The sequence below is a fragment of the Molossus molossus genome, unplaced genomic scaffold (assembly GCF_014108415.1).
Source record: "Molossus molossus isolate mMolMol1 unplaced genomic scaffold, mMolMol1.p scaffold_m16_p_15, whole genome shotgun sequence".
Lineage (NCBI taxonomy): Eukaryota > Metazoa > Chordata > Mammalia > Chiroptera > Molossidae > Molossus > Molossus molossus.
Window position 1 is genome coordinate 16,622,551 of NW_023425350.1, and position 25,910 is coordinate 16,648,460.

A 25,910-nucleotide genomic window follows, 5' to 3' on the forward strand; every position below is an offset into this window, starting at 1 on the left:
GTTCACAGACTAGAAGGCCACACTTCCTCGTGGGCAAGCTCATGAGGTTGCTCTGGGCCCAGACACAACACCGACTCTAGCTTCCAGAGCTGCTTTTCCTAGGGCGATATAAGACAGTTCTGGGCAAGAACAAAAGTGGACCGGAAGTGTTGGACCAGAGCCTCTCCCCAGTCTCTGGTGTCCTGTTCTGGATCATGGGGTTCAGAGGAAGAGGGCCCGGGTCACTGGCTAAGCCTTGGAGACAGACATTTTTACTGACTGTAGGTCTAGTAAGATCTACCCTCTCACCTTGAGCCCATGTGTGGTCCCTCTCAAACAGGCCAACTTAGATTCTATCACTGCCCTGGAAGAAGGGTCCAAGCCAGAGCTTGGGGCTGAGGGGCTGGCTCACAGGAGCCCTCTGAGTGGGCACAAGTGAGAGCTCAATACCTTTGCTGCCCACCTTTCACCGTAAGCAGCTCTTGCTCAAGAGAGTCACCCATTCCCGAGTGAGTCAGGGTCACTCATTTGGTGACAGCTGTGGCTCGCCTTACATGAGCTAAATTGGGAGTTGGAATGTCACACAGATCCCCTTGTTCCCCACCCCCACGTTAAAATTAATCTCCTCTCTGGGGAGTGAGGGACAAAGAGTGCTGCCCATAGAGTGAGCAAGAGTCGTTTGGGAACAAAAGGAGAAATTTCCAGGGACAGAGCTACTCAGGGAGTGAGGGGTAGAGCAAGCTGCGTGCGCCTGGCTGCAGCACAGAGCAAAGAAGAGAAAGAGGAGAAGTGCCTGAAAACAGCTAAGGACGAGGGGAATTCTCAGAAGGGGACGAGAGAGATAGCAGAGCTATTTCAAGAGTGAGCAACAAAAGGGAACACAAGAATCCACAGCCTGTCGGAAGTAAACCAGGAAGGGTCCAGAGGCAGTGAGGGAGGGCCAGGGCAGGGCCAGGGCCCGGGGCGGCAGGAGCACTGAGGGGATGAACTTCGCAGTGGGTTTCAAGCCGCTGCTAGGGGATGCGCACAGCATGGACAACCTGGAGAAGCAGCTTATCTGCCCCATCTGCCTGGAGATGTTCTCCAAACCGGTGGTGATCCTGCCCTGCCAGCACAACCTGTGCCGAAAGTGTGCCAATGACGTCTTCCAGGTGGGCCGGGGCAGGGGCAGGGCCAGGTGAGGCGATGTGCACTTGCGGGAGACTTCTCATCAGAGCTGAGCCCCCAGAAGGTGATGGGCAGAGTGCTCTATGTGACGGGTGGTGGCTGTCCTGGCTGAAGGACAGAAGAGGAGCCGGGGTTCTGGGCGATCCCAGTCTAAGCATGAGTCAGCAGCTGCTCTGCAGGCTGGTGAGGTCAGCCTGTGCGTGGACAGCAGCTGGAATGATGGTACCTCCGGAGGAAAGCAGACCTCCACAGAAAATAGGTGGGAGGTGATCCTACACCAGGCTGTGTCACATCTGTGCTAGACTCTGCGTTCCAGTTCGGAGTTTCAGATTTGACGAACATTATGGAAAATCTGGAGAAAATAGCATTGAAATAATGAGATATTTAAAAATAAACCCTGTGAGGAAGGTCCATGATGACAGCGCCATCCATCTTTGGGTGGTAGAATTAGACAGCGGGCAGGAGCCTGAGAATCCTCCCCAATCAACAGAGTCCCATCTATCCCCCACTTCAGAGTAGTCATAAAGGGGCCTGCTGGTTAAAAAGGATTAAGATCACTTAAACAGAGAGAAAGCAGAGAAGACATTTTACTTCCCAGAAATGCAGCCAGTTTGGGTTACCGTGTGGTCACCGGGCAAAGCAGACCTAATCAAATTCACAGGTATCATTATAACTATGGTTGTTGTTTTTTTAAAAGCAGCATATAGCAGAATGGTTTATAAATGGGCTTTCTTGCCTTATGTCACTGGTATAGGTTCTAGTAATCTACGAAATGGGACAAAGATCAGAGAGAGTGAGGGGGAAAGACAGACACACACACACGCACGCATGCACGCACAGCCCTCTTGCAAATGAAGTAAAAATTGAATAGACGAGAGTTGACCAGATTAGTATGCATGGCAGTGATAAGGAACATATTCTTCATCTGTATCAAAAACTATGAGAAACTGTTGAACACAGTGATTTTTAATTTAACCAAGAAAATGCTTGCCTTTGAAGTTCTTTGAGGCAGTATGTTTGGGAGAGAAGTAATGGGCTCACTAAGTCAGCCTGTCCCTCAGCTGTGTCCTGGGACCACCCTTTGTCTGTTGTCTGCCATCTTCCCTGAGTGCCCAACCCCATAGTCTTTCCTGCCATCTTCCCATCGAGGCCCATTCTCATCTCCGATTCCTCTACGAGTCTTTTTGGCTCCAGAGTACCTCAGAGCCAACACGGGCATCGGGACCCAGGGATGGGAGGCCTGAAGATGTTTAAGTGGCATCTCTTGTCCAAGTCTGTCCATAATCAGGCACGCTTGCTTTGGTCCCTTGAAGCTCTAGAATACTGGTCTGGGCCCTAAGAGACATGGGAATGCTTTGGGCCAAATTCTGTGCAGAATATTTGGGAGATGATATGGTTCTGTGGGTCTTTTCAGAGACAGAGCACCCTGGGCCCTCCAAGCAGGGAAGAGTGAGCATCTTGTTTTCTTGCTGCTTTATTTGGGCTGGCCTGGTGGGAGGCTGACCCAGTTCTTCGGCTGCATTTATGTATGTTCATCTCAGTAGATCTCCTCTGAAAGATGAGCATATTTCGTTTTTTCACACTTTGCCTCCACATTTTGACAACTCTAGGCATAATCAGATTGTCTGTTTTCTAAGTATGAGGACAAGAATAGGACTTTTGGTTTCTCTATCTTCAAGCCACTTAAGAAGAATACCCTTAGAACAATACCTAGAAAGTTAATAGAACTTATAATAGTGATACAGGTATATTATATTACACACACACACACACACACATGGTTTTTCAAACAGTATAGGAGTTTGAAAAGTGACTCTGTCTCGGGTGCTCAGCTCCCGTCTCCAGATGGAGAGAGCCATTACCAGCTTTCTCAGGTAGCCGTTCAGCAGTTTTCCACGGATAGGTATGCGCGTGTGTGTCTGTACACACACATATTTAAACTAGACACGTTGCCCTACACCTGCCTTTGTTCACTTACTCTTTCTTGGCAGTCGCTCCATAGCCACACGTTCAGATTTGGGTCCCCCTTTAAATGGCTGTATGGTGTTCCATCACTGTGACTGGAGCACAGCCTGTTTCCTCAGACCTCGAACACATTTAGGTGGTGTCCGGCGTTTGCTGTCCTAAAAACTGCTGTGATGGACAACAAACAAGAATTTTAAAGAAATGTGATTTTATAACAGCAAGAAACAAAATTTGAAAGTTCAAACATTTTATTGAAAATGTGGGACAGTATTAAGGGTTTAGGAGGAAATCATCCATAATCCTACCTCCCCAACACAATTATTTTCATGTTTGCATATTACTTTAAAGCCCTTGTCCCCATACATATTTTTACATAGTTTTCATCATGGTTTAACTAGTTTTCATTAGAACTGTAATTCTCATTCTCTCTCTCTCTCTCTCTCTCTTTCTCTCTCTCTCTCTCTCTCAATTTAAACATCATAAAACACCAAAGCACCCTATTAGCCCCCTTTAATTTCTCCCTCTTTCCCCACACTATACCCACTCAGCCACCAATCATTTTGACTAGAAGAAAGCTGTTGGTGTGGGAATTTGACACAAACATCTTCCCATGTGTTTCTGTATTTGTAAACTCTATTTGCTCCTGAACTACTTTAAAGCAAGCCTTCCGTTTATTTTATACTTGCTCCACTTCCCTGTGGGCCCTTGTTTATGAGCTGCAGCCTGCTGTCATTCAACAGACAAGCAGAAGGCCTTGTAAGATTGTTCAGGAACAGCTTTTCTGGAGGATGTCCATTTAGGGAGAGATTTACAGAGATGGGAATATCAAGAAGGAGGCCTCCTCCTCTGGTGAAGGGCAGCCTGGGAAAGAGATGACCTCTGTGTTGGATCACTCCACCCCGAGTTCCAGGTCTTTATCAGTTCCATTGTTAAGACCTGTTGTTATCAAGCACAGGCCTCAGTGGAAATCCGACACAGCCGCCCTCCCCGACCACTTCCACCTGCTGCTGAGGGCACCAGGACCTCCCCAGACCAGCCAGGGGCAGGTCTCTCTCGTGAAAAATTGATTTATTAAAATTTCGTGAATTGAATTAACCTTGAAGCAGGGTTAAAGAGCTTACTGACTTTAGGGAAGAAACTTGATTTAGTAGGGAACAAAAACCTAGACTGCGACTTAGCATTCCTGGGATCTCTTCAAACAGTTTCTTCCTTAATTTGCCATGTGATGTACATCAGGCTATTTCACCTCTTCAAGCTATATATCTATATCTATATCTATATATCTATCTATATCAGCTATATCTGTATCTGTATCTGATGAGTGAGATAAAAAGGATGCTTTAAACTAATCTTTGACATCCTTGTAATTCTATTTGATTTTACAAGTTCAAGAAGAATTATTGATTTCTCTTTTTTTTAAGGGTTTTCCATTTCGTTGCTAGTGTCTCAACTTGACTCCCTCTCCTGCTTGTCAGTCCACCTCTCAGCCAGCCTCCTTTCACAAGTCACCTGTGCCAGGCTCCTCGCCGGGTTCTGCCAGGCAGAGCCAGCCTTCCACTCGGAATCACTTCCCCACCTGCAACTTCGCTTTAGCCAACACCTGGATTCTTCTAAGGCTCTTCACCTTTTCTCCAAATCTCTGGTCTTCTGCCCACTATTTCCCCATGGTTTCTTCAGTATATTCCAAGGATGGCTCAGAGGACCCACGTGGTCCACTCTTTGTCCTTGGCCAAGCCACCAGTTTGGGAGAGAACGCCTCCAATGCCTCCAACATTACCCCCCACCCCCATCTTGCATCCTGGGCCAGTATCACAAATCAGCATCACTCTGGATTGTCAAGGAAGAGGGAAAACATTCTGACATAAGTATAGATTTGCTAGAGTAACTGCATTCACAGAGCATCTTTCTAGATGGAGCATTTCTATTAGATGTTATGAAATGTTGCAAAGGAAATAGAAGGCACCATAGAGCCTAAAAGAGTAACAACTGTTGGCATGCATGCCACATAAAAGCCTTGAACATAGCCTAGAATTAAATTCCATTTATTTCTTTTATACCATTTTATCCTTCACAGTGAAGAAAGAACAGTTATTTCATGTCCTGTGGTTCTGTGTGGTTATATATATATATATATATATATGTTTTTAATTGATTTTTTTAAAGAGAGAGGAAGGGAGAGAGAGAGAAATATCAATGTGAGAGAACAATATTGATATGAGAGAGAAACATCCATCGTCAGTCTCTTGCACACCCCCTACTGGGGATCAAGACTGCAACCCAAGCCCTGGCCGGTTTGGCTCAGTGGTCAGAGCGTCAGCCTGCAGACCAGGGAGTCCCAGGTTCGGTTCCTGCTAGGGGCATGTGCCTCAGTTGCAGTTTGTCCCCAGCTCCAGTTGGGGTCATGTGGGCGGCAGCCAGTCGATGTGTCTCTCTCACATGGATGTTTCTCTCTCTCTCTTCCTCCCTCCCACTCTATCTGAAGATAAATGCAAAAGTGTCCTTGGGTGAGGATTACAAAAAAAAAAAAAAAGACTGAAACTGGAGCACATGCCCTGACCTGGAATCAAACCAGGACTTCTCAGTCCATGGGATGACGTGCAATCCACTGAACCATACCAGGCCGGGCTGTGTGGTCATATGTTTTTAAGGTCTAGAGGAGAGCTTTGTAATCACATGCATGATTCCATCTGAATTAGGTAGAATGGATAGCATTGCCATTTTATAGGGAGAACACAGGAAACAGGTTATAGTCACACAAACAAAGGAACTGAATAGGGATATAAATCTAGGTGTTCTGTTTCCTTTACACATCACATCACTGGCACATAAAATTTCACTTTATGGGGCTGGCTCTCTTGTTTGCACAATCTTACAAGGCAAGATGAAAGAAAAGAACAAAGACATTTATGTGTACAACAGAGCCCATCAATTACTTCTTAATCTTGAAATGAAAAGATAAACAGAAACAAAAGATAGGATTTTGCTAACTGGATATAAGCTGAGAGCTCTTTAGCCCAATGTGACACTACCAGCGATGGAGATGTATTCAGGAGATTGATTGCCATATACGCCTCACAGTACAAAATTCCTATTTGTGCTGAGACCATCCAGGAACTTACAATCAGGGCAGGAAGTAATTTTCTTTTGTGCCATGGACCCCTTTGCAGCATGTCAAGCCTGTGGACCCTTTCTAAGGACAATGTGTGTGTGTGTGTGTGTGTGTGTGTGTGTGTGTGTGTGTGTAAATAACAGTGTCTTTCAAGCATAAAATATAGCCCTGGCCAGTTTGGCTCAGCGGTTAGAAGGTTAGAGCATCGGCCTGCAGTCCAGAGAGACCTGAGTTCATTCCTGATAAGGGCACGTACCTAAGTTGCAGTTTGTCCCTGACCCCAAAGCGACCCGGTTGGGGTCATGCGAGAGGCGGCCACTCAATGTGTCCCTTTCACGTCGATATTTCTCTTTCTCTCTCTTCCTCTCTCTCCCTCCCACTCTACCTGAACAAAAAAGGAAAAATGTCCTCTGGTGAGGATAAAAAAAAAAAATGCATAAAATATAACATGTATGGCCCTGGCCAGTTTGGCTCAGCGGTTAGAGCGTCGACCTGTGGTCCTGAGAGACCCGGGTTCGGTTCCCGCTAAGGGCGCGTACCTCGGTTGCAGTTTGTCCCTGGCCCTGGTCGGTAGTGCGGGTGGCAGCCACTCGATGTGTCCCTTTCACATCGATGTTTCTCTCTCTCTCTCTGTTCCTCTCTCTCCCTCCCACTCTACCTGAACAAAAAAATGGGAAAATGTCCTCGGGTGAGGATAAAAAAAAATATATATATATATATAACATGTATGATTATAAAGAAAATTAATTGTGGTAAAACACGACATGCATTCTCATGCATTCTCAATGGGGGTGATATTGCTCTGTGGTATTAAAATTTTTTTATTATGTTGTCATTTATTTATTTATTTTTATCTTCACCCGGGAATATTTTTCCATTGATTTTTAGGTAGAGTAGGGGGGAGGAAGGGAGAGAGAAAGAGAGAAACATCATGTGTGTGAGAGAGACACATCGATTGGTTGCCTCCCGCACAACCCCACAGGGGCCCGGGATTGAACCTGCAACCAAGATACATGCCCATGATCAGGAATCAAACCTGTGAGTCTTTGGTCTACAGGCTGATGCTCTAACCATTGAGCAAACCGGCAAGGGCTATGATCTTATTTTTAACTAACTAACTATTTATGTATGTATTTATTTATTTATTCATTTATTTATTTATTACTTTCATGTAAGACTGCCCTCTCCTGCTTTAGCAAGGTACAGATTGACAAAAATTATATATATATTAATAGTGTACAATGTGATAATTTGATATATGTATACATTGTGAAATGATCACCACAAGCAAGCTAGTTAATCCATCCACCACCTCACATAGTTACCATTTGTGTGTGTGTGTGGTCTCTTAGCAAATGCCAACTATACAATACAGTATTATTAACTATGTCACCGTGCTGTACATCAGATCTCCAGAATTTATTTATTTTATAACTGAAAGTTTTACCTTTTGACCAACATCTTCCCATTCTACTCTCTGCTTCTATAATTTTTTTACTTTTTAAGATTTGTGGTATTACAATGTAATGGAAAGTAGTTAGCAATTAGGGGGAGAAAATTGTTTTAAAAAGCTCCTGGGCCCTCGTCAGTTTGGCTCAGCAGTTAGAGCATAGGCCTGCGGTCCAGAGAGACCCAGGTTCGGTTCCTGCTAAGGGCACGTACCTCGGTTGCAGTTTGTCCCCGGCCCTGGTTGGGTCTTGTGGGAGGCAGCCACTTGATGTGTCCCTTTCACATGGATGTTCCCCGCCCCCCCATCTGAACAAAAAATGGAAAAAATGTCCTCGGGCGAGGATAAAAAAAAAGCTCCTGAAAGAGACAGTAATAAAAAAAGCTTGAGCTCACCTGGTGTGGTTGAGCTTCGACCCATGCACTAAGAGGTCGCCGGTTTGATTCCCCGTCAGGGCACATGCCTAGATTGTGGGCCTGGTCCCCAGTGTGGGGCATGCAGGAGGCAATCAGTCGATGTTCTCTCTCATTGATGTTTCTATTTCTCTGCCTCCCTCCCCCAACCTCTAAAATCAATAAAGAAGAAAAACGTTTTTTAAAAAATGCTTGAGCCCTGACCAGTTTGGCTCAGCAGTTAGGCCCACAGACCAAAAGGTGGTGGGTTCAATTCCCTGTCAAGGGCATGTATCTGGGTTGCAGGTTTGATCCCTGGCCCTGGTCTGGGCTGTTGGGAGGCAACAAATTCATGTGTCTCTTTCACATCAATGTTCCTCTCTCTCTCTCCCTCCCTCCCTTCCACTCTAAAAATCAATTGAAAAATTCCTTGAATGAGGAGCCAAAAAGATAAAAGCTTGAGAAACACTGGAATAAATACCAAAATAATTAGAACATGTTTTATAGAGTAATATATGTGCTTTTTTTTTTAAGGATAAGTGACAATTTTTTATTTATTTTATTTTTTATTTTTAATCCTCACCTGAGGATATTTTTCCATTTATCTTCAGATAGAGTGGGTGGGGGAGAGAAAGAGGGAGAAAGAGAGAGAGAGACACACACACACATCGCTTGGTTGCCTCCCACATGTCCCCGACCAGGGCTGGGAAATGAACCACAACCAAGGTACGTGCCCTTGACCAGAATCGAACACATGACTCTGGTCCGAGGGCTGATGCTCCAACTGCTGAGCCAAACTGGCCAGGGCTAAATGTGCTTTTTGATTAACACATTGAATAATGAGATCGAACAGTGGGCCTAATAACTGCTATAGTTTAGAAGTAGTGATGAGCGTAAATTATTTTTGGAGATGCGATCAACACCTGTAATGTGATATGAAAATGCCTGTGATTTCTGTTGCTGACATACTACTACAACGACTGTGGTTTGTCACCTACCTTCATAATTGAGGAAAGTGCCCAATTTCAGCTAGAGGTTAGTGAAAACAAAGATGTAATTTTATTTTTCCATCTGGATTCACTGACCACCTGAATTCTAGTCATGGATCTTTTGGGGGCTGTTGTCCCCAGGTTAAGTACCCAAGCATCCGAGCTTGAAATGTCAGAACTGTCTTTGACTCCCTCCTCTTCCCACCACCCACCCACCCTCATCCAAGTGATTGGCCCAGCCTACTGATTCAACCTCCAGCATTCCTAGCCATTCAGTGATTGCTGCCACCGTCTCAGGGCGGGCATGTGACTCACATTGACTGTGGCTCTTGCTTCCCACCTGAGCTGTGCCTTTAGCCTCTCCCCTCCTGTCCATCCAAATTGCTGTGCCTTTAGCCTCTCCCCTCCTGTCCATCCAAATCGCTGTGCCTTTAGCCTCTCCCCTCCTGTCCACCCAAATCGCTGTGCCTTTAGCCTCTCCCCTCCTGTCCATCAAATCGCTGTGCCTTTAGCCTCTCCCCTCCTGTCCACCCAAATCGCTGTGCCTTTAGCCTCTCCCCTCCTGTCCACCCAAATCGCTGTGCCTTTAGCCTCTCCCCTCCTGTCCATCCAATCGCTGTGCCTTTAGCCTCTCCCCTCCTGTCCACCCAAATCGCTGTGCCTTTAGCCTCTCCCCTCCTGTCCATCCAATTGCTGTGCCTTTAGCCTCTCCCCTCCTGTCCATCCAAATCGCTGTGCCTTTAGCCTCTCCCCTCCTGTCCACCCAAATCGCTGTGCCTTTAGCCTCTCCCCTCCTGTCCATCCAAATCGCTGTGCCTTTAGCCTCTCCCCTCCTGTCCACCCAAATCGCTGTGCCTTTAGCCTCTCCCCTCCTGTCCATCCAAATCGCTGTGCCTTTAGCCTCTCCCCTCCTGTCCACCCAAATCGCTGTGCCTTTAGCCTCTCCCCTCCTGTCCATCCAAATCGCTGTGCCTTTAGCCTCTCCCCTCCTGTCCATCCAAATCGCTGTGCCTTTAGCCTCTCCCCTCCTGTCCATCCAAATTGCTGTGCCTTTAGCCTCTCCCCTCCTGTCCATCCAAATCGCTGTGCCTTTAGCCTCTCCCCTCCTGTCCATCCAAATAGCCTTTTTAGAATGACACTCACTCTTAGAAAATCTCTCGCAGTTTAGAAACCCTGTTTACAAAAAAAAAAAAAAAATCACAAAAGCAATATTTTGTTTTTACAAAACCATTTTTTAAAAAAGATAGAGTGGGAGGGAGAGAGAGAAACATCCATCCTGCACCCCAATGGGGGCCAGGGATCGAACCCACAACTGAGATATGGGTCCTCAAACGGGCCAGGGCCCTGTTTACAAAGTTAAGCTTATATCCTTACCCTTGGATTCAAAGTCCTTTGTGATTTTACTACAATTTTTTTAAAAAAGGCTCTTCAAGTATCTTCTAGTTTCCCTCATGACCCCCTTCCTTATTTGTAACCTAACCTCCTATCGTCTCTCTGGTCTCCTGTTACCTGTCTACCCAGTCTTCAAATGGTATCTCCTTAAACATCCCCTTCCTTAAACTAACAGACAGTTCTTTACCAAGGAGTATTTCTCTTGTTGGCTCTTATGGCACTCTAGCGCCCCCTTTCCTTTCATGTGAGGACTGGTAATTGCATTTTCAAAAAGTAAAGCTTTATTTTCCCCCAAACCTGAAAGTGCTTGTACAAAATTTGGAAATTATAAAATTTTTTAAATAAAAATTAAAGAAGGAAGAAATTTCCCACAATTTAATTTTATTACTCACAAATTATTGCAAAATTGTTTAATTTTTATTTCATGAATTTTATAAAGTAATTCATGGTGTATACAGAGAAATTTGGGGAATGTAGATAAATACAAAGACATTTTTTAAATCACCTGTAGCCCGGCCAGTGTGGCTCAGCAGATTGAGCATCACCCCATGGACTGAGAAGTCCAGGTTCGATTCCCTGTCAGGGCACATGCCCAGGTTGCAGGCTCAATCCCCAGTAGGGGGCGTGCAGGAAGCAGCTGGTCAATGTTTCTCTTTCACATGGATGTTTCTATCTCTCTCTCCCTTTTCTCTATAAAAAAAGTCAATTAAAACATATTTTTCTAAAAATCACCTATAAATCTCATAGCACATTTCCAAATTAGGATCCTACTGTCTATACAGATTTATATCCTGTTTTATTTTTCCATCTAAAATCATGATGTATCTTCCCATGTTAGTAAGAACTCCATTAAAAATGGAACATAATTTCATTAATAAGTCATTTAATCTTTCCTCTGCTGTGAATAACCAGCATATTTATTCTTAAAAAGGAATTCTATTTTTATTTCAGTTACAAAAATAATACAGATGTATTGTATAAAATTCAAGCCTCATAGATCGTAAAATGTATAAATCCATCTAAACACACTAGGGCTATTTCAGAGATGGGATTTCAAGAACTGCTTCCATCAGACAGGAAGAGGGCGCTCCAGTGACAGCTAGTGGGAGACACAAACGATTGACATACTGGATCACAAAGTTAAACAGAGAGGGAGGTGGTGTCTACGTAGTGTGAGAGGAGAAGGTTGTTGTAAAAACCACTAACTCCCTTCTCCCATCTCACAGGCAAAAACATACAGGTCATGATATCTGATATTCTTACCATAATTCTATCATTGAAGGCTCACTGTTCAGAGAACATCAGCCCTTGAAAGGACCTAGTGCTAAGTAAAAACCCTCTTTGTAGATCTGGGAAATTGGAGCCTGCAAGAAATTAACTTTCGCAAGGTCATATATAGCAAATCCTAAACTACATCTTCAGATCAGTGCTACTCTCCCTATATGGTGCTGCATTAAATGCCCTCTGTTAAAATATAGAGGTATTACCAGGAAGGAGTAACAATGTTATCCAGTACAGATGACTTTCTCAAAGTAGCCACCCAGCATTTGCCAAAGGTTGGGACCCAAGACAGACAAGTTTTGATGAGAAGAGGGAGTCAGAAAAGGGTTAGCATAGACTCCCCAAACTTCATTCTCATTTCACCTTCCTGATTCTTGCCATAGCTGTGTACCACGTATTTAATATTTCTAGTCAAAAGGACTCAATATTAAGGCTTAAATATTTACTTTACCCTCATTCTAAATAATAAAATCCATGAAAAATCACCAGTTTTATAGGCTGGTTGTTTTTTCCAATGTGCATTAAAATAAAGACAAAAAATGTAAATGCCCAGCCTCAAACCACCTAAAATCTTCATGCTTGTCATCAGGATGTATATCGTATTTTGGGAAACACAGGGATGCCCTGGGGATTAAGAGGAAAGCCACCAGCCAGAGGTATAGTAAGTACAGCAGGAGGACCTGAGCTTTGGGAAAGGGAAGGTACTGTGGGACCAGGACCAGGCGATGAATGGGAAAGCTGTGCTCAATGGTAGTGTCTGCTCCAGGAAACAGCACCAGCCCTTAGCCAACTGTGAAGATGGCAGAGGTGCAGCCATCCCCACCAGCTTTCTTGTGTGCTCTCAAGGTCCCAGGAGAGGTGCTATTCAAACAAAGGACTTAGGGTGGACTGCCTGAGTATGGATTGCCTCTCAGGCTCCTGGGTCCCAGAGAACGGTAGTGATCAGCCAGTGGGATGAGCTGCTAAAAGAATTTCTTTGGCAGTTGAGAAATTGGTACAGAGGTAGTGTGCTTTCCAAGTCTGCCTCAGGTGAGTCCCTGAAGTCAGTCCTGACTGGGAGGAGTCTGAACTAGGACCCTTGGCCAAGACATCCCGACAAGTCCTGATTACTTTTTTAAAAAAACTTTCTTTTAAAATATTGTGCTAAAGTACACATGATATAAATGTATCATAAACAGTTCAGTGGCATTAAGAATATTGAGCCCTGGCCAGTTTTGCTCAGTGGTTAGAACGTTGGCCCGCGGACCGGAGAGTCTTGGGTTTGATACCGGTCAAGGGCACGTACCTGGGTTGTGGTTCAGTCCCAGTCCTCCCTGGTTTGGGTTGTGCAAGAGGCAACCAGTCGCTGTGTCTCTCTCACATAGATGTTTCTCTCTCTCTCTCTCTCTCTCTCTCTCTTCCTCCCACTTCATCTGAAGATAAATGGAAAAATATCCTTGGGTGAGGATTAAAAAGAAAAAAAGAAGAATATTCACATTGTTCACAATCATCACCACTATTTATCTCCAGAACTTTTCCATCTTCCCAAACTGAAACTTTGTTCCCATTATACAATAACTCTCCCTTACAGCCCCCGCCCCCAGCCCCTGGCAAGCACCATTGTGCTTTTTATCTCCATGACTTTGACTGTTCCAGGCACCTCATATAAGAAGGATCATACAATATTTGTCCTTTTTTGTCACTTATTTCACTTAGCATATGTGATCCATAACGTAGCATGTAGCCTTAATTACTTTTATCTCTGTTATTTTCTACAATCTATGTGACTTGGATCAGTATCATTGATTCTACTTCCTTCTGTGACAAACATGCATTTTGCTTCTATGTTGTTAATATATTTTATTCGATTTGTTTCCTTAATTCTGCCAGCTCACTTTTCTTCTCCACCTTTGATCACTTATATCTCTTCTTTAATCAAAAGGACTGTTTTCTTTGTTTCCTTTAAAATGTTATACTGAAATAGTACTATTTCTTAGAGCAATTCTTCTTCCAAAGTGTATTATTCATCTGTTCCTTGCTTGTCATGCTTTCTTATTCCTGTTATTTTTGTATTATCTGGGCTTGCATCTCCTGTTAGATCCCTTCTGCTTATCACCCATCTTTGAATAGGGGGAGTTTCATTTAGTGCTGAAAGTGAATTCTTTACTTAACCTTCCATTTACCTTGGCTTTCTTCCACTGTTTTCTTAAGTGTAAACTGGCTAGCTGGGTATTATCATTGGTTTGCAATCTCTGTTTAGTCCTTTGTCTTATTTGGTGACTAGAGGAATATGACCTGGATTAGTAGATATATTTGAGTGTCTCAATTTGGTTATGCTGTATCAGAATATTTTTCACACAGAATCTGATTAATTATCCTCCCTGGGGGCATGCATAGATCCATTGGAGGAGGTTTCCTGAGCTGGAGTCTCCTTTTCACTGACAAGCAGATCTTTCTGGTTGCAATCTGGGCACTTATCATGCTCCATGGCACAACAGGTTTTGATCTGAATCATCATCTGTTTATCTCTGCTCAGAAAAATTCAACCATGGTTGAATTTTAGGCTGCTGTTTCTGTCCTTGGTGAAAGGTTGATGTTTGGCCTTTCATGACCTGAAACTCATAGAGATGAATGTTGAAACTCAAAATGTAGTACACTGATTATTAGGATGGACTCTGGAGTCAGAGTGCCCAAATTCAACTATTAATTCTGCCACCTATTAGCCGATGGCCATGTGGAATTTATTTAACTTGTTTGGGCTACAATTTCCTATCTTTGAAATGGGGCTAGTAGTGGCACCTACTTCATAGGGTTGATATGAGGAGTAAATGAGTTCATACCAATAAAAGGACTTAGAGCAAAGCCTGACATAAAGTAAGTGCTCAACAGATGTTAGCTCAACAGATGTTAGGGGGTAAATGTTCTTCTCCTCCACCATCTGTACAAGAAGTCCTTGAGGATTAAATTCAGTAATGTCTGGAGAGCCCACAGAGCAGTGCTTGATACATGATAGACCCTCAAAACACATGTTGAATGTTAAATAATGCATATAGAGGAAGGGTGCAGTGAGGGAGGGAGGTGGAGGAGAGAGGGTACTTACGAGTTTGACTTTGCTCTGGGCCAAGCTTTAGAACATGACCTTTTATGCCATTTAGACATTTACTGAACATCTTTATAGGGTTCCCACCAGCTAATCAAAGTGTTGATGTAAGAAACATTGAAAGCTGAAGAGAATTTTAATAAGAGTTTATTTGAGCCAAACTGATGATATATGCCAAGGATCAAGCTCTCAAATGCTCCACAGAATAACATTTTTGCAGCTTCATTTAAAATTAAGGAGGGAATGCCCTGGCCAGTTTGGTTCAGTGGTTAGATTGTCAGCCCAAAGACCGAAGGGTCTCGGATTTGATTCCTGGTCAAGGGCATGTACCTGGGTTGCAGGTTCAGTCCCTAGCCCTGGTTAGGGTTGTGTGGGATGCAACCAATCAATGTGTCTCTCTCACAATGATGTTTCTCTTTCTCCCCCGCCCCCACCTTATACTCTATCTAAAAATCAATGGAAAAATATCCTCTGGTGAAAATTAACAAAAAACAAAATTAAGGTGGGGTTTGGAATATAGTATAGTTAATAAGATTATGAGCTCTGTCTTGAGGGTGGTTGTAGGTATGTTGAAAGGTGTGTTAACCTAGATGCACAGAAACAAGGGACAGGGCTTGTTTATGACAAATATAAACCTTTACTACAAAAGTTATATGGGGGGGGGGGGAGTAGGTGGCTCAATAGGAAAATAAAGGGAGGACATCTGTAATACTTTCAACTATAAAGATAAATTAAAAAATATAAATAAATAAAAACAGGCAAAAAAAAAAAGTTATATACCTGGGGCATGACTACCCACCATGACCTGCCCAGTTAGGAATTTACAATCAGATCACCCTGTGAGGTTACTTTCCATAGAACCCCTTTTTTTCATTCATAAAAGTGAAGTAAGATTCTTGCAAGAGCTTGCTAGCTCAGCCTTCTCCCAACACCTCCTTACTCACTTGGATCCTAATATTAAAAGGAAACTGTATGAAACAAACAAAAGCCCAGTGATCTTACACTTTAACCCATCCCTAAACTAAACCAAACAGTATTCATATAATCTAGTTACTGAGAAAGACAAATACACAAACACAGCCTTGGATAATCTCGAACTAATTTGTACCAGCTAAAGCATTTGCTTCTTATAATTCTCAAGAAATCTCCCCCAAATGTAATATTTGTGACATGCCAGTCACTCTCCCCAAGACAGGCTGTGCACTTCACAAGAGGGCCACATTCCCTGCCTTGCCTACATTTCTTGCTACCAAAAGATCAACCAACGCCCTGGCCGGTTTGGCTCAGCGGTTAGAGCATCAGCCTGCGGTCCGGAGAGACCCGGGTTCGGTTCCCGCTAAGGGCATATACCTTGGTTGCAGTTTGTCCCCGGCCCTGGTCGGTCGTGCGGGTGGCAGCCACTCGATGTGTTCCTTTCACATCGATGTTTCTCTCTCTCTCTCTTCCTTTCTCTCCCTCCCACTATACCTGAACAAAAAATGTCCTCGGGTGAGGATAAAAAAAAAAAAAAAGATCAACCAAGATTCTGGACTTGGGTGCCCTCTAGGTGTTATAGGGTGCTGCTGAGCACATCTAAGGGACCATCTGGCTGATGTATAGCATTAGGATTTGGAGAATCTGATGGAACCCAACTGTAGGAAATGCATTCAAATATACAAAGTCACAGGTGACTGACTACTCTATTATTCTCTAGGAGTGTGTGGTCTTCCAGCCGGTTAGGATTAGGTTCTACTGTAAGTGACAGAAAACTCCAAATAACAATAGCTTCAAGAAGGTAAAAATTTGCTTTTTCTCCCAAGTGAAAGTATGGGTAGGCAGTCCAGGACTGCCTCATCAGATACTCTTCTTTTATCTTGCTGCCATTCTCAACATGTGGCTACCTCATGGCTCAAGATGACAGCTTCAAGTGAGCCATTCTATATTCATTTCAGTCAGCAGGAAGGAGAAAGGAGGAGCAGGGCATGTCCCTCCCATAAAAGATTCAGTAAGTCTTCACTTAACATTGGCAATAAGTTCTGTGACTTTAAATGAAATGATGTATACTGAAACCAATTTTACCATAGGTTACTTGATATGAACAAGAGTCAAGTTCCTGTGACATCTCATCAATGTTATTCGAGGACCTGTACACTTCCTAGAAATAGCACAGAACATTTCTATCTACACCACATTGGACAGAACACAGTCCCTTGGCTACATGCAGCTGTTTGGACACATGTCCTTTGTTCCATGTCTCTTGCTAAAATCTCAGGGGCTCTATTATTTAAGAAGAAGAAGAGGTGAATCTTGAGAAACAACAAGCAGTCTCTACCAGAGTTCATCTCTGCTGCTCTCCACAAATTGACTCTTTTCTCCTCTCTGCAGACCAGCCTTTTCTGTTCACAGTTTCTGATCCCTCACACTTTCTTCTTCTACTTATACAAGACCTTGGGTGGTCACAATGTTAACTCTTAGCCCAACACCACAGGTCTTTTCATTTTCAAAGCCACACATGGTCTAGCCATGTCAGGTTTTATGTCTCAACTCCAAGTTCCTAGAGAGAAAGTTTGATTTGTCCTGCTTGGGTCAGGCGATCATCCCCTCGACTGTGAGCCAATTGTGTGTGGCCTGGGGCATAGTAGGCCATTTCAGTATAGGTGGAGCAAGTTCTCCAAGAGGTATAAAAGGGAAGAAGTGCTGAGCGTCTCTGGTAAGTCCTCCTTCTGAACTTACTCCTGGCATCACACCCAGATTTCTGAATGTAGTTGTCGGTTTGCTTGTCCTTAGGAGAGGGAGGCATTTGTGCAGATCTCATCCTCAGAGCCTAATAATTACCTGGCACACTCAATATCTGTTGTAGAATGAATAATCCAATCTAGTTTTTAACTTTACAGAGGTTGAATGTTTGCTCAAATGTACATAGAGTAGATCAGTGTCGAGGGCAGCAACGGAACCCAGGACTCCTGCTTCCCAGTCCCTGGAGTGATTTGCCAGAATTGCCCAGCACAATGTGGCTTGTTTGCCCCATTGTTCAGCACTTGTCTCTGCTTGAGCCCCTGCCCAGAGCTGCAGAGCAACCCAGGTGTGGCCCATGAGAGCCCCAGGCTGGAGGATATTGGCTGCATCACTTAGAGTCCTTTTCCCACCTGAGCCTTCCTGCCGAGGTCAGTGTCACCTCACAACTCCAAGCTGGGCCTCTCTGGGGAGAACCCACTCTGACTAGGGCTTGACTGAAGCTAAACTCTGGATGCAGACACACTCAAGGAGGTGGACTGAGTAATAAGATAAAGGTGGGACACAAAATCTAAATGGCCACCCACCCTGAGTGCTCTCAGAGGAGCGCCCAGCCATAGAAAAGAGCTGATGCCGCTCTGGCCAGTTTGGCTCAGCGGTTAGAGCGTCCGCCTGCGGTCCGGAGAGACCCGGTTTCGGTTCCCGCTAAGGGCATGTACTTTGGTTGCAGTTTGTCCCCGGCCCTGGTTGGTCGCGTGGGTGGCAGCCACTCGATGTGTCCCTTTCACATCGATGTTTCCCTCTCTCTCTCTTCCTCTCTCTCCCTCCCACTCTGTCTGTACAAAAAATGGAAAAATGTCCTCGGGTGAGGATAAAAAAAAAAAAAAAGAAGAAAAGAGCTGATGCCACCTTCTCCATCATTCTCCTGCTCCCCAGCCCCCATTACCTTCCCCCTGCCTCCCAGTTCCCTCCGGCCTCACAGTGCCTGTTCTCTCACATCACCTGCCCCACAGGCCTCGAACCCTCTGTGGCAGTCCCGGGGCTCCACCACTGTGTCTTCAGGAGGCCGTTTCCGCTGCCCATCTTGCAGGCATGAGGTTGTCCTGGACCGACATGGTGTCTATGGCCTGCAGCGAAACCTGCTAGTGGAGAACATTATCGACATTTACAAGCAGGAGTCTTCCCGGTGAGCTGTTAGGGCCTGGGTCACAGCCTGGGACCCCATCAGGGCTGCAGGGAGGGGCACCAAATCAACCTGCCCCTTCAGTTCAGAGCCGAGAGGAGTGAGGCGGAGCAGGGAGGGACTTGCCCGGGATCGCTCAGCTCCGTGGCTCTGATTCCTGGTCACTGCTTCGCTTTCACTCTCTCCACCTGGGGAAGGGCTGGCAGTCCACCAGCAAGGTCCTTGCCAACCCCCCATTACTTCCTACCCTGTGGGGCTTCTCTGCCTCCTGTAATAGAGACTATTCTTTAGCTCTTTCTAGTCCTCAAATGAAGAGCCCTGTGGAAGTCACTCACCTGCTCAGCCACAGCACAGCTGCAGGGGCAGGAAAGGTGGTGGTGACTGGTGGAGACTGAAGAGGTGTTCATGGGCCTCACACCCTCAGGCCTCCCCTCCCCCCTGGCCTGGCCCCTGACCCTCCTGCCACCCTGCCCATGCCCCTCCAGGCCACTTCACTCCAAGGCTGAGCAGCACCTCATGTGCGAGGAGCATGAAGAGGAGAAGATCAATATCTACTGCCTGAGCTGTGAAGTGCCCACTTGCTCTCTCTGCAAGGTCTTTGGTGCCCACAAGGACTGTGAAGTGGCCCCACTGCCCACCATTTACAAACGCCAGAAGGTATGAGCAGTGGAGGGAGCAGGCATGTGGGGCTGGGGGCATAAGACCGGGTCTCTAACTTCGGCCTCTTACTCCACTTGGCTTTAAAAGCTAGCAGATTAGGGCTAAAGTCCCAGCCCTGTGAGTGACCTTGGGTAAGTCACTTGACTTCTCTGGCCCTCACTTTCCTCACTTGTAAACTGGGGATAAAAATGTCTTTTTCTGGGAGTAATTTCAGGATAAAATAAGATAATGGATGCAAGCAGAGACTTCAGTATGGTGAACTAGATACTCTCAAGCCCTCTTACCATCACACAACTAGATTCTACATAAAATATAATTTAAAATTATATTGGTAGGCACAAAAGAAGCAAAGGAAATTTCCAAGTGGGGGTGGGGCGGGAGAGAGGGAGATGGAGTGAACCGAGAACAGAACCCTGAGTAGAGAAAAGGCAGGATTTCTGGGGCGCAAATGCTGGCAGTATTACTAAACTAGAAAGACTGTGCCTCCAAACCCCTAAAAGGTGGGGGACCTGCAATGAAGACCCCCAAGAATCCGAGGTTAAATTGGAATCCCAGGAACTGAAGTGGTCAGCTGTGTCACCTGGCTTTTGGCAAAAGCAAATGCAAACTCTGTCTGGAGAAAACACCCTCAGTTTAAACTCTTGGGCTTTACTTCGATTAAAAACAAAGATTAGCTCACAAATGCAGGTGTACAAAGAAATGCACTCCATTACTGAAGTCAGCAGAAACAAAAATTATAGATTTAGAACTCCAAGAAATTCAGATATTAGAATGATTAAAGATGCCTAGCAGGTGTGGCTCAGTGGTTGAGCATTGACCCACGCACCAAGAGGTTGTGGGTTTGATTCCCTGTCAGGGCACATGCCCAGGTTGTGGGCCCAATCTCCAGTGGGGGGGCATGCAGGAGGTGGCCAATCAGTGTTCTCTCTCATTGATGTTTCTATCTCTCTCTCCCTTCCTCTCTATCTAAAAAAAAAAAAAGAATAGAAAGTCACTGTGTATAAAATGCTCTAAAAAAGATAGAATTGAAAAAACAGCAATACTAGACTAGCAAAAATGCAGATTTGAGCCCTGGCTGGTTTGGCTCAGCGGTTAGAGTGACGGCCTGCGGTCCAGAGAGATTGGGTTCGGTTCCCGCTAAGGGCACATACCTCAGTTGCAGTTTGTCCCCAGCCCTGGTTGGGTCGTGCGGGAGGCAGCCACTCTATGTGTCCCTTTCACGTCAATGGGTCTCTTTCTCTCTCTCTTTCTCTCTCTCCCTCACACTCTATCTGAACAAAAAATGGAAAAATGTCCTTGGGTGAGGATAAAAAAAAAAAAATGCAGATTTGACAAAGACCCAAATAGAGATTTTGGAAATGAAAATACAATTGTTGAAATAAAACATTCAAATGATGAATTAAATGAGAGATTTCTCTGAAGAGAAATTAATAAACAGGAAGAACAGACTGAAAAAAAATAGCCTAGACTGCAGCACTGGGAGATGAGCAGGTTGAGATGAGAAGGTATAAGATATATCTAATCAGAGTCACACAGTGAGAGAATAAAGAGAATGAAGAAGAGCCAATGTTATCCTAACAACCATGAAGAATTTTTCAGAATTGATGGAAGACATGAATCTACAGATAAAGTATCTAGCCCAGTGCCTGGCACTTGGTGAATATTTGATGAATGTCTCATTTGGTGGTAAAGGACTTACTCTCTCAACCTTCCAGAATCCATAGAATGTGCTTCCACACTTCTTGAATGGTCTCATGCCCTCTAGATCTCTGGAATAGCTGCCCTGAAGATGCCCTGATGGTGAGGGGGAGGGGTAGTTATCTCCCAGGCAGCCCTGGCTGCAGTGGGAGGGTACAGTTCTAGACCAGGTCCTCCAGCCCTAAGTACTGGCCTGTGTGTGTGGCAGAGTGAGCTCAGTGATGGCATCGCGATGCTGGTGGCAGGCAATGACCGTGTGCAAGCCGTGATCACACAGATGGAGGAGGTGTGCCAGACCATTGAGGTAAGCCTGGGGTGGGAGGCGGGGAAAATTTCTGGGCTCCTAGAGGTGGATCACAAATAGTGAGATGAGCTTAGCCAGGCTGCTGGGTTTGAATCTCAGCTCTGCTTCTCACTAGCTCTGTGACTTTGGTCTAGTTACTTAACTTCTCTGTGCTTTGGTTTTGTTTGTTTTTACATAAAATAGTAATAATGGGAATGATGTGGCACTTACTTCATTGGATCTTTTTGAGAACTAAATGTGATGATTTCGTTCTAAATAAACAAGTAAAAACCAGGCCCAGAGACAGAGATAACACTCACGAGGCTACTTTTAAAGTATTGTGTTATTTGCTGAAAGTAGATCTTGAAAGTTCTCATCACATGAAAAAAAAAATGTTACTATGTATGGTGACAGATATTAACTAGACATATTGTGGTGATCATTTCACCTCATATACAAATATTGAATCATTACATAGTACACCCGAAATTTATATGATGCTATTTGTCAATTATATCTCAAAAAATATCATGTTATTATTTCGGAAAAGATCTGGGAACCTGCAGCCCTTGGCTGGCGCTCCGGCTCTGCCACAATTTGTGGTGTAACTCCAGGTCACTTTTCTTCTTGGCTCTCTGTGACTTGCACGAAGTGGGGAGTGGGACAAGGAGAAGGGTGATCTCTCAGCTATGAGGTCTCATCATCACTCCCCATCTGTCAGGACAACAGCCGGAGGCAGAAGCAGTTGCTGAACCAGAGGTTCGAGACCCTGTGTGCTGTGCTGGAGGAGCGGAAGGGTGAGCTGCTGCAGGCGCTGGCCCGGGCGCAGGAGGAGAAGCTGCAGCGCGTCAGGGGCCTCATTCGCCAGTACGGAGACCACTTGGAGGCTTCCTCTAAGCTCGTGGAGTCAGCCATCCAGTCCATGGAGGAGCCACAGATGGCGCTCTACCTGCAGGTGTGCCTGGGGGTGGACAGCAGGCTACATAGTGGCTAGAATGGGGGCTTGGCATATGGAGACTAATCTCTGCTACCTACTTGCCCCATGGCCTTGGGCAAGTCACCCGCTCTGAGTCCACTTTCTCCTTAAGAATTGGGATATGCCTCTCCCCAGCTGCCGACCCCTGAGGACTGTGGTGGGCAGCAGAAACGGGACATTGCTAGAGGTTGGCACAATGCTTACTTTCGCCCTTCTTTCTTCCCTACAGCAGGCCAAGGAGCTGATCAATAAGTGAGTAGGCGGGGCAGGGATGAAGGAAGGGGCTGTGGGGTTTCACTGCCGCAGGAAGGGGTGGGGGTGAGGGTGGGTGCGGGGGCATTTCCAGAGAGTCGCTGCGCTGCTGCAGGGTCGGGACAATGTCGAAGGTGGAGCTGGCAGGACGGCCAGAGCCAGGCTATGAAAGCATGGAGCAGTTCTCTGTGAGCGTGGAGCACGTGGCCGAAATGCTGAGGACCATCGACTTCCAGCCGGGTGAGAGAGCCAGGGAGGGGCGGCCCGGGACGGGGTGTCCTGACCCTCCAGAGGGGGCACCACCTCACGGGGTCTTCCTTCGGCCCAGGCGCTTCCGGGGAGGAAGACGATGAGGAAATAGCTTTGGACGGAGAAGACGGCCTCGCAGGGCCAGAGGAAGAGCGGCCAGAAGGTGAGGGTCGGAAGGGGCATAGCGGGGCGAGACTGCCCCCCTGCGGACTAGGGTTCGCTGGGAGCCCCTACTCCTTTTAAGTGCCTCCCAACCTCATAGGAGGGGAGCGCCCTTAGCGCCGGTGCAAAAGGACACTTTATTTCCTTTTTCTTCTCTTTTTAAATTTCTTTCTCCCCTCCCCCCCATCACCATTTATCCTCCCTATACTCTCTTCCATCACCATTTATCCTCCCTATACTCTCTTCCATCTCCATCCACCACCACCCCTTCCCCGGGACACTTTCTTTTCCACCAGCCATTCCTCTGGTGCTTTGGGAGACCAGAGTGGGTGGGGAAGTAGAGGAGACACCCACGTGGCCCGGGAAAAGGGCGAGCTGGGGTTTGGACTTGCTTTGTTCCTTCGGAGCTCCTGCTCACCGCACTTTCTTTCCTGGGGACAGGCCTGCACTGACCCTCCCCCTGTGGGGGACCCGGCTCCGGGGGCCTGGCGCTCTGGTCGTGGAGGATCTGCACAGAGACCGCCGCAACCCCCAGCTCGGCACCGCCGCGGGGAAAGCTCAATAAAGGGCTAACGCACCCCAACCCGCAGCTCCTCTCACTGCGCGCTCCCAGCCTGGCTCCGAGGCGCCCCATCACCGTTCCTCCCTTCTCCGGGTCTGGGACTGGTTGGAGGGTGGAAGTGAAATAAACCCCTATTGGGCATCTCCCTGACGTCAGGCACGGATTCCCGAGCCCAGTGCCAAGCACAAAGAGTACGGGGTGGTGTGGAGGGATTAGGACTGGAGTTCGTGGGGGATTTAGGGACGGTGGGGACACAGGACCCTGGCTGAAAGCCATTCTCTTAAATGCTCCTCTTGCAGCACTGGTCCCCTCCCGCCGGCCTGGGAGGCCTCACTTTCCTGTGGGTTCCCACCCTGCTGTGGACGGTTCCCCGCGCCCCGACAACAGAGGCCAAAGGCTCTTCAGCACTTTTATTAAAAACTAGGAATGCAGAGAGTGCTCAAGGTATCCCCGGGCCGCTCCTGCCCCGCGGGACTGGGTCAGTTCCGGTTGAGCGGGTGCCAGCCCCGGGGTGGGGGATGGGGGTCGAGGTTTTCGGAACCCCAGGCCCTGCAGGTCACTTGCCCACCGAGTCAAATATGATGCGGTTCTGCTCTGCGCGCTCCCGCTGGCTCTGCGTCCGCGCCAGCTCCAGCAGGGTCCGCAGAAGGTGGAAGGTGAGGTCAATGGACAGCGGAGGGTCGTCCCGTCGCGGCCGCTCGCCTGGGGTCCCAGATCCCCATCTGCCCGGCCCAGCGCGGCGGGGAAAGCGCTCGGCCAACAGCAAGAGGAGCGCGCGGGCTCCGCCGCCCTGGTTCCGAGCCCCGGGGCTCCAGCGCAGACTTGGGTCCTGGATGCTCGGGATGCTGGCGGCCGCCGCCTCTTCCTCCGGGCTCCACTGGCTGCTCCCCGGGTGCAGCTGAGCCAGGATCAGCAGCGCCACCAGCAGCGCAGCGCGTCCCGCTAGCCTCATGGTGCCACCGGCCCTGGACACACAGGAGCAGTGAGTGGTGAGGAGCGCTTGGAGCAGTCGCAGGTGGCACCACTCCCCTTCCCGCGCACATCGAGCGTCCCCGCCGGTCCCCTTCGGCTGCCGCCTGGTGCCCACAACCTTCCCTGCAGCCCCAGCCTCTGCCCAGTCATGTGCCACCCTTTCCTCTTTCCCTCCCTCCCTCCCTCTTAGCGGTCCCGGTAGGTGAGCTGAGTGCGGAGTCCTGGTGCTGAGGGAGTCCGGGTGGATGCTCCGGGAGCCACTCACAGATTGCGGGAAGGGCGTCTGCACAGTGCAGGACGGAGCTCCAGTCTGTCCCTCAGGGCGGGCTGAGGGTGCCTTGGGAAACACGGGGTCTGTCCCGGGACCGCCGCAAGCCTTATATAGCTCTAGGACAGCTCCCACTGACGTCAGCGAGAAACATGCACTAATTGTAGAGCAATGACGGTCGCAGCTTCAAGTCCAACGGGTTGCGAGACCCCGAAGGGCACAGGGCACGTCTCTCGGGCTTGCTCTAGAAGTGACAGCGGACTCAAGTGAGCAAGAAGCTGGCTGGGGCGTAAAGATTGCTCTGGGAGCCATGAGAGTCCTTCACCACTTCAACAGTCAGCAGTGGCTAGGGTCGGTCCCCAGAACAGACTAGCCCGGACCGCCAGTCTTCTCTGGCACACAAAATAGTGGCTGGATCGTGGGGCTGTCCGTGGTGCTGACCCTGCCCTCTACCTCCAGAGGGATCAGCAGGCACTGGGAGAAGGCTGTGCTGCTCAGACCCACTCCCTCGCCCCAGCTACCAGTTCTGTAAACTGAGGCAATCAGGATAGCACAGCTGGCACTCAGCCATCACCATGGTACCCACCCAAGTAGCAGCTGAGGCAGGCTGAGTTGGCCATGATTCTTGATCTTATTCCAGCACCAGGATCTAAATTCTAGGGCTGTCTGACTGAGGCACCATAAAAAAAGGTTTTTGGCTTGAGTGCTTTCAGACCAAAAAGCTGATCCATCTGCTTCTGAGTTTGCCCCAAAGTGGTAGGTTAGCCAAGTTAACTTTTCTCCTGAGAGTCACAGCAGCAGAATTACTGTATCTTTGACTTCCAGGTTAAGATCACTTGGTAGTAAGAAAATATGGTGTCTTAGTCCATTTGAGGTGTAGTAACAACAAAAACAAACTGGGTGGCTTATAAATAACAAACATTTATTTTATTATTTCTTTTTTATTTTTTTTCTTTATTGATTTTTAGAGAGAGGAAGGGAGAGGGAGAGATAGAAACATTGATGAGAACATCGATTGCCACCTCCTGCATGCCCCCCACTGGGGATCGGGTCCACAACCTGGGCATGTGCCCTGACCAGTAATTGAACCCGAGACCTCTTGGTGCATGGGTCAATGCTCAACCACTGAGCAA

The 25,910-nt window shown here is 47.0% G+C and overlaps 2 protein-coding genes across 2 annotated transcripts; one reads left to right on the top strand and one right to left on the bottom strand.

Annotated features, from left to right (window-relative positions):
- The first annotated feature begins 626 nt into the window (after positions 1-626).
- TRIM54 (tripartite motif containing 54) lies at positions 627-23,524 on the top strand. The gene is made up of 9 exons (XM_036262989.1): positions 627-1,130; positions 18,526-18,698; positions 19,181-19,352; positions 21,262-21,357; positions 22,058-22,291; positions 22,542-22,564; positions 22,680-22,804; positions 22,893-22,976; positions 23,417-23,524. Exons 1-9 carry the CDS (start codon positions 963-965, stop codon positions 23,425-23,427), a joined length of 1,086 nt encoding a protein of 361 aa, XP_036118882.1. The 5' UTR covers positions 627-962; the 3' UTR covers positions 23,428-23,524.
- A 569-nt stretch (positions 23,525-24,093) lies between these two features.
- Positions 24,094-24,580, bottom strand: UCN (urocortin). Its single transcript, XM_036262204.1, has one exon. It carries the CDS (start codon positions 24,487-24,489, stop codon positions 24,094-24,096), a length of 396 nt encoding a protein of 131 aa, XP_036118097.1. The 5' UTR covers positions 24,490-24,580.
- Positions 24,581-25,910: the final 1,330 nt, after the last annotated feature.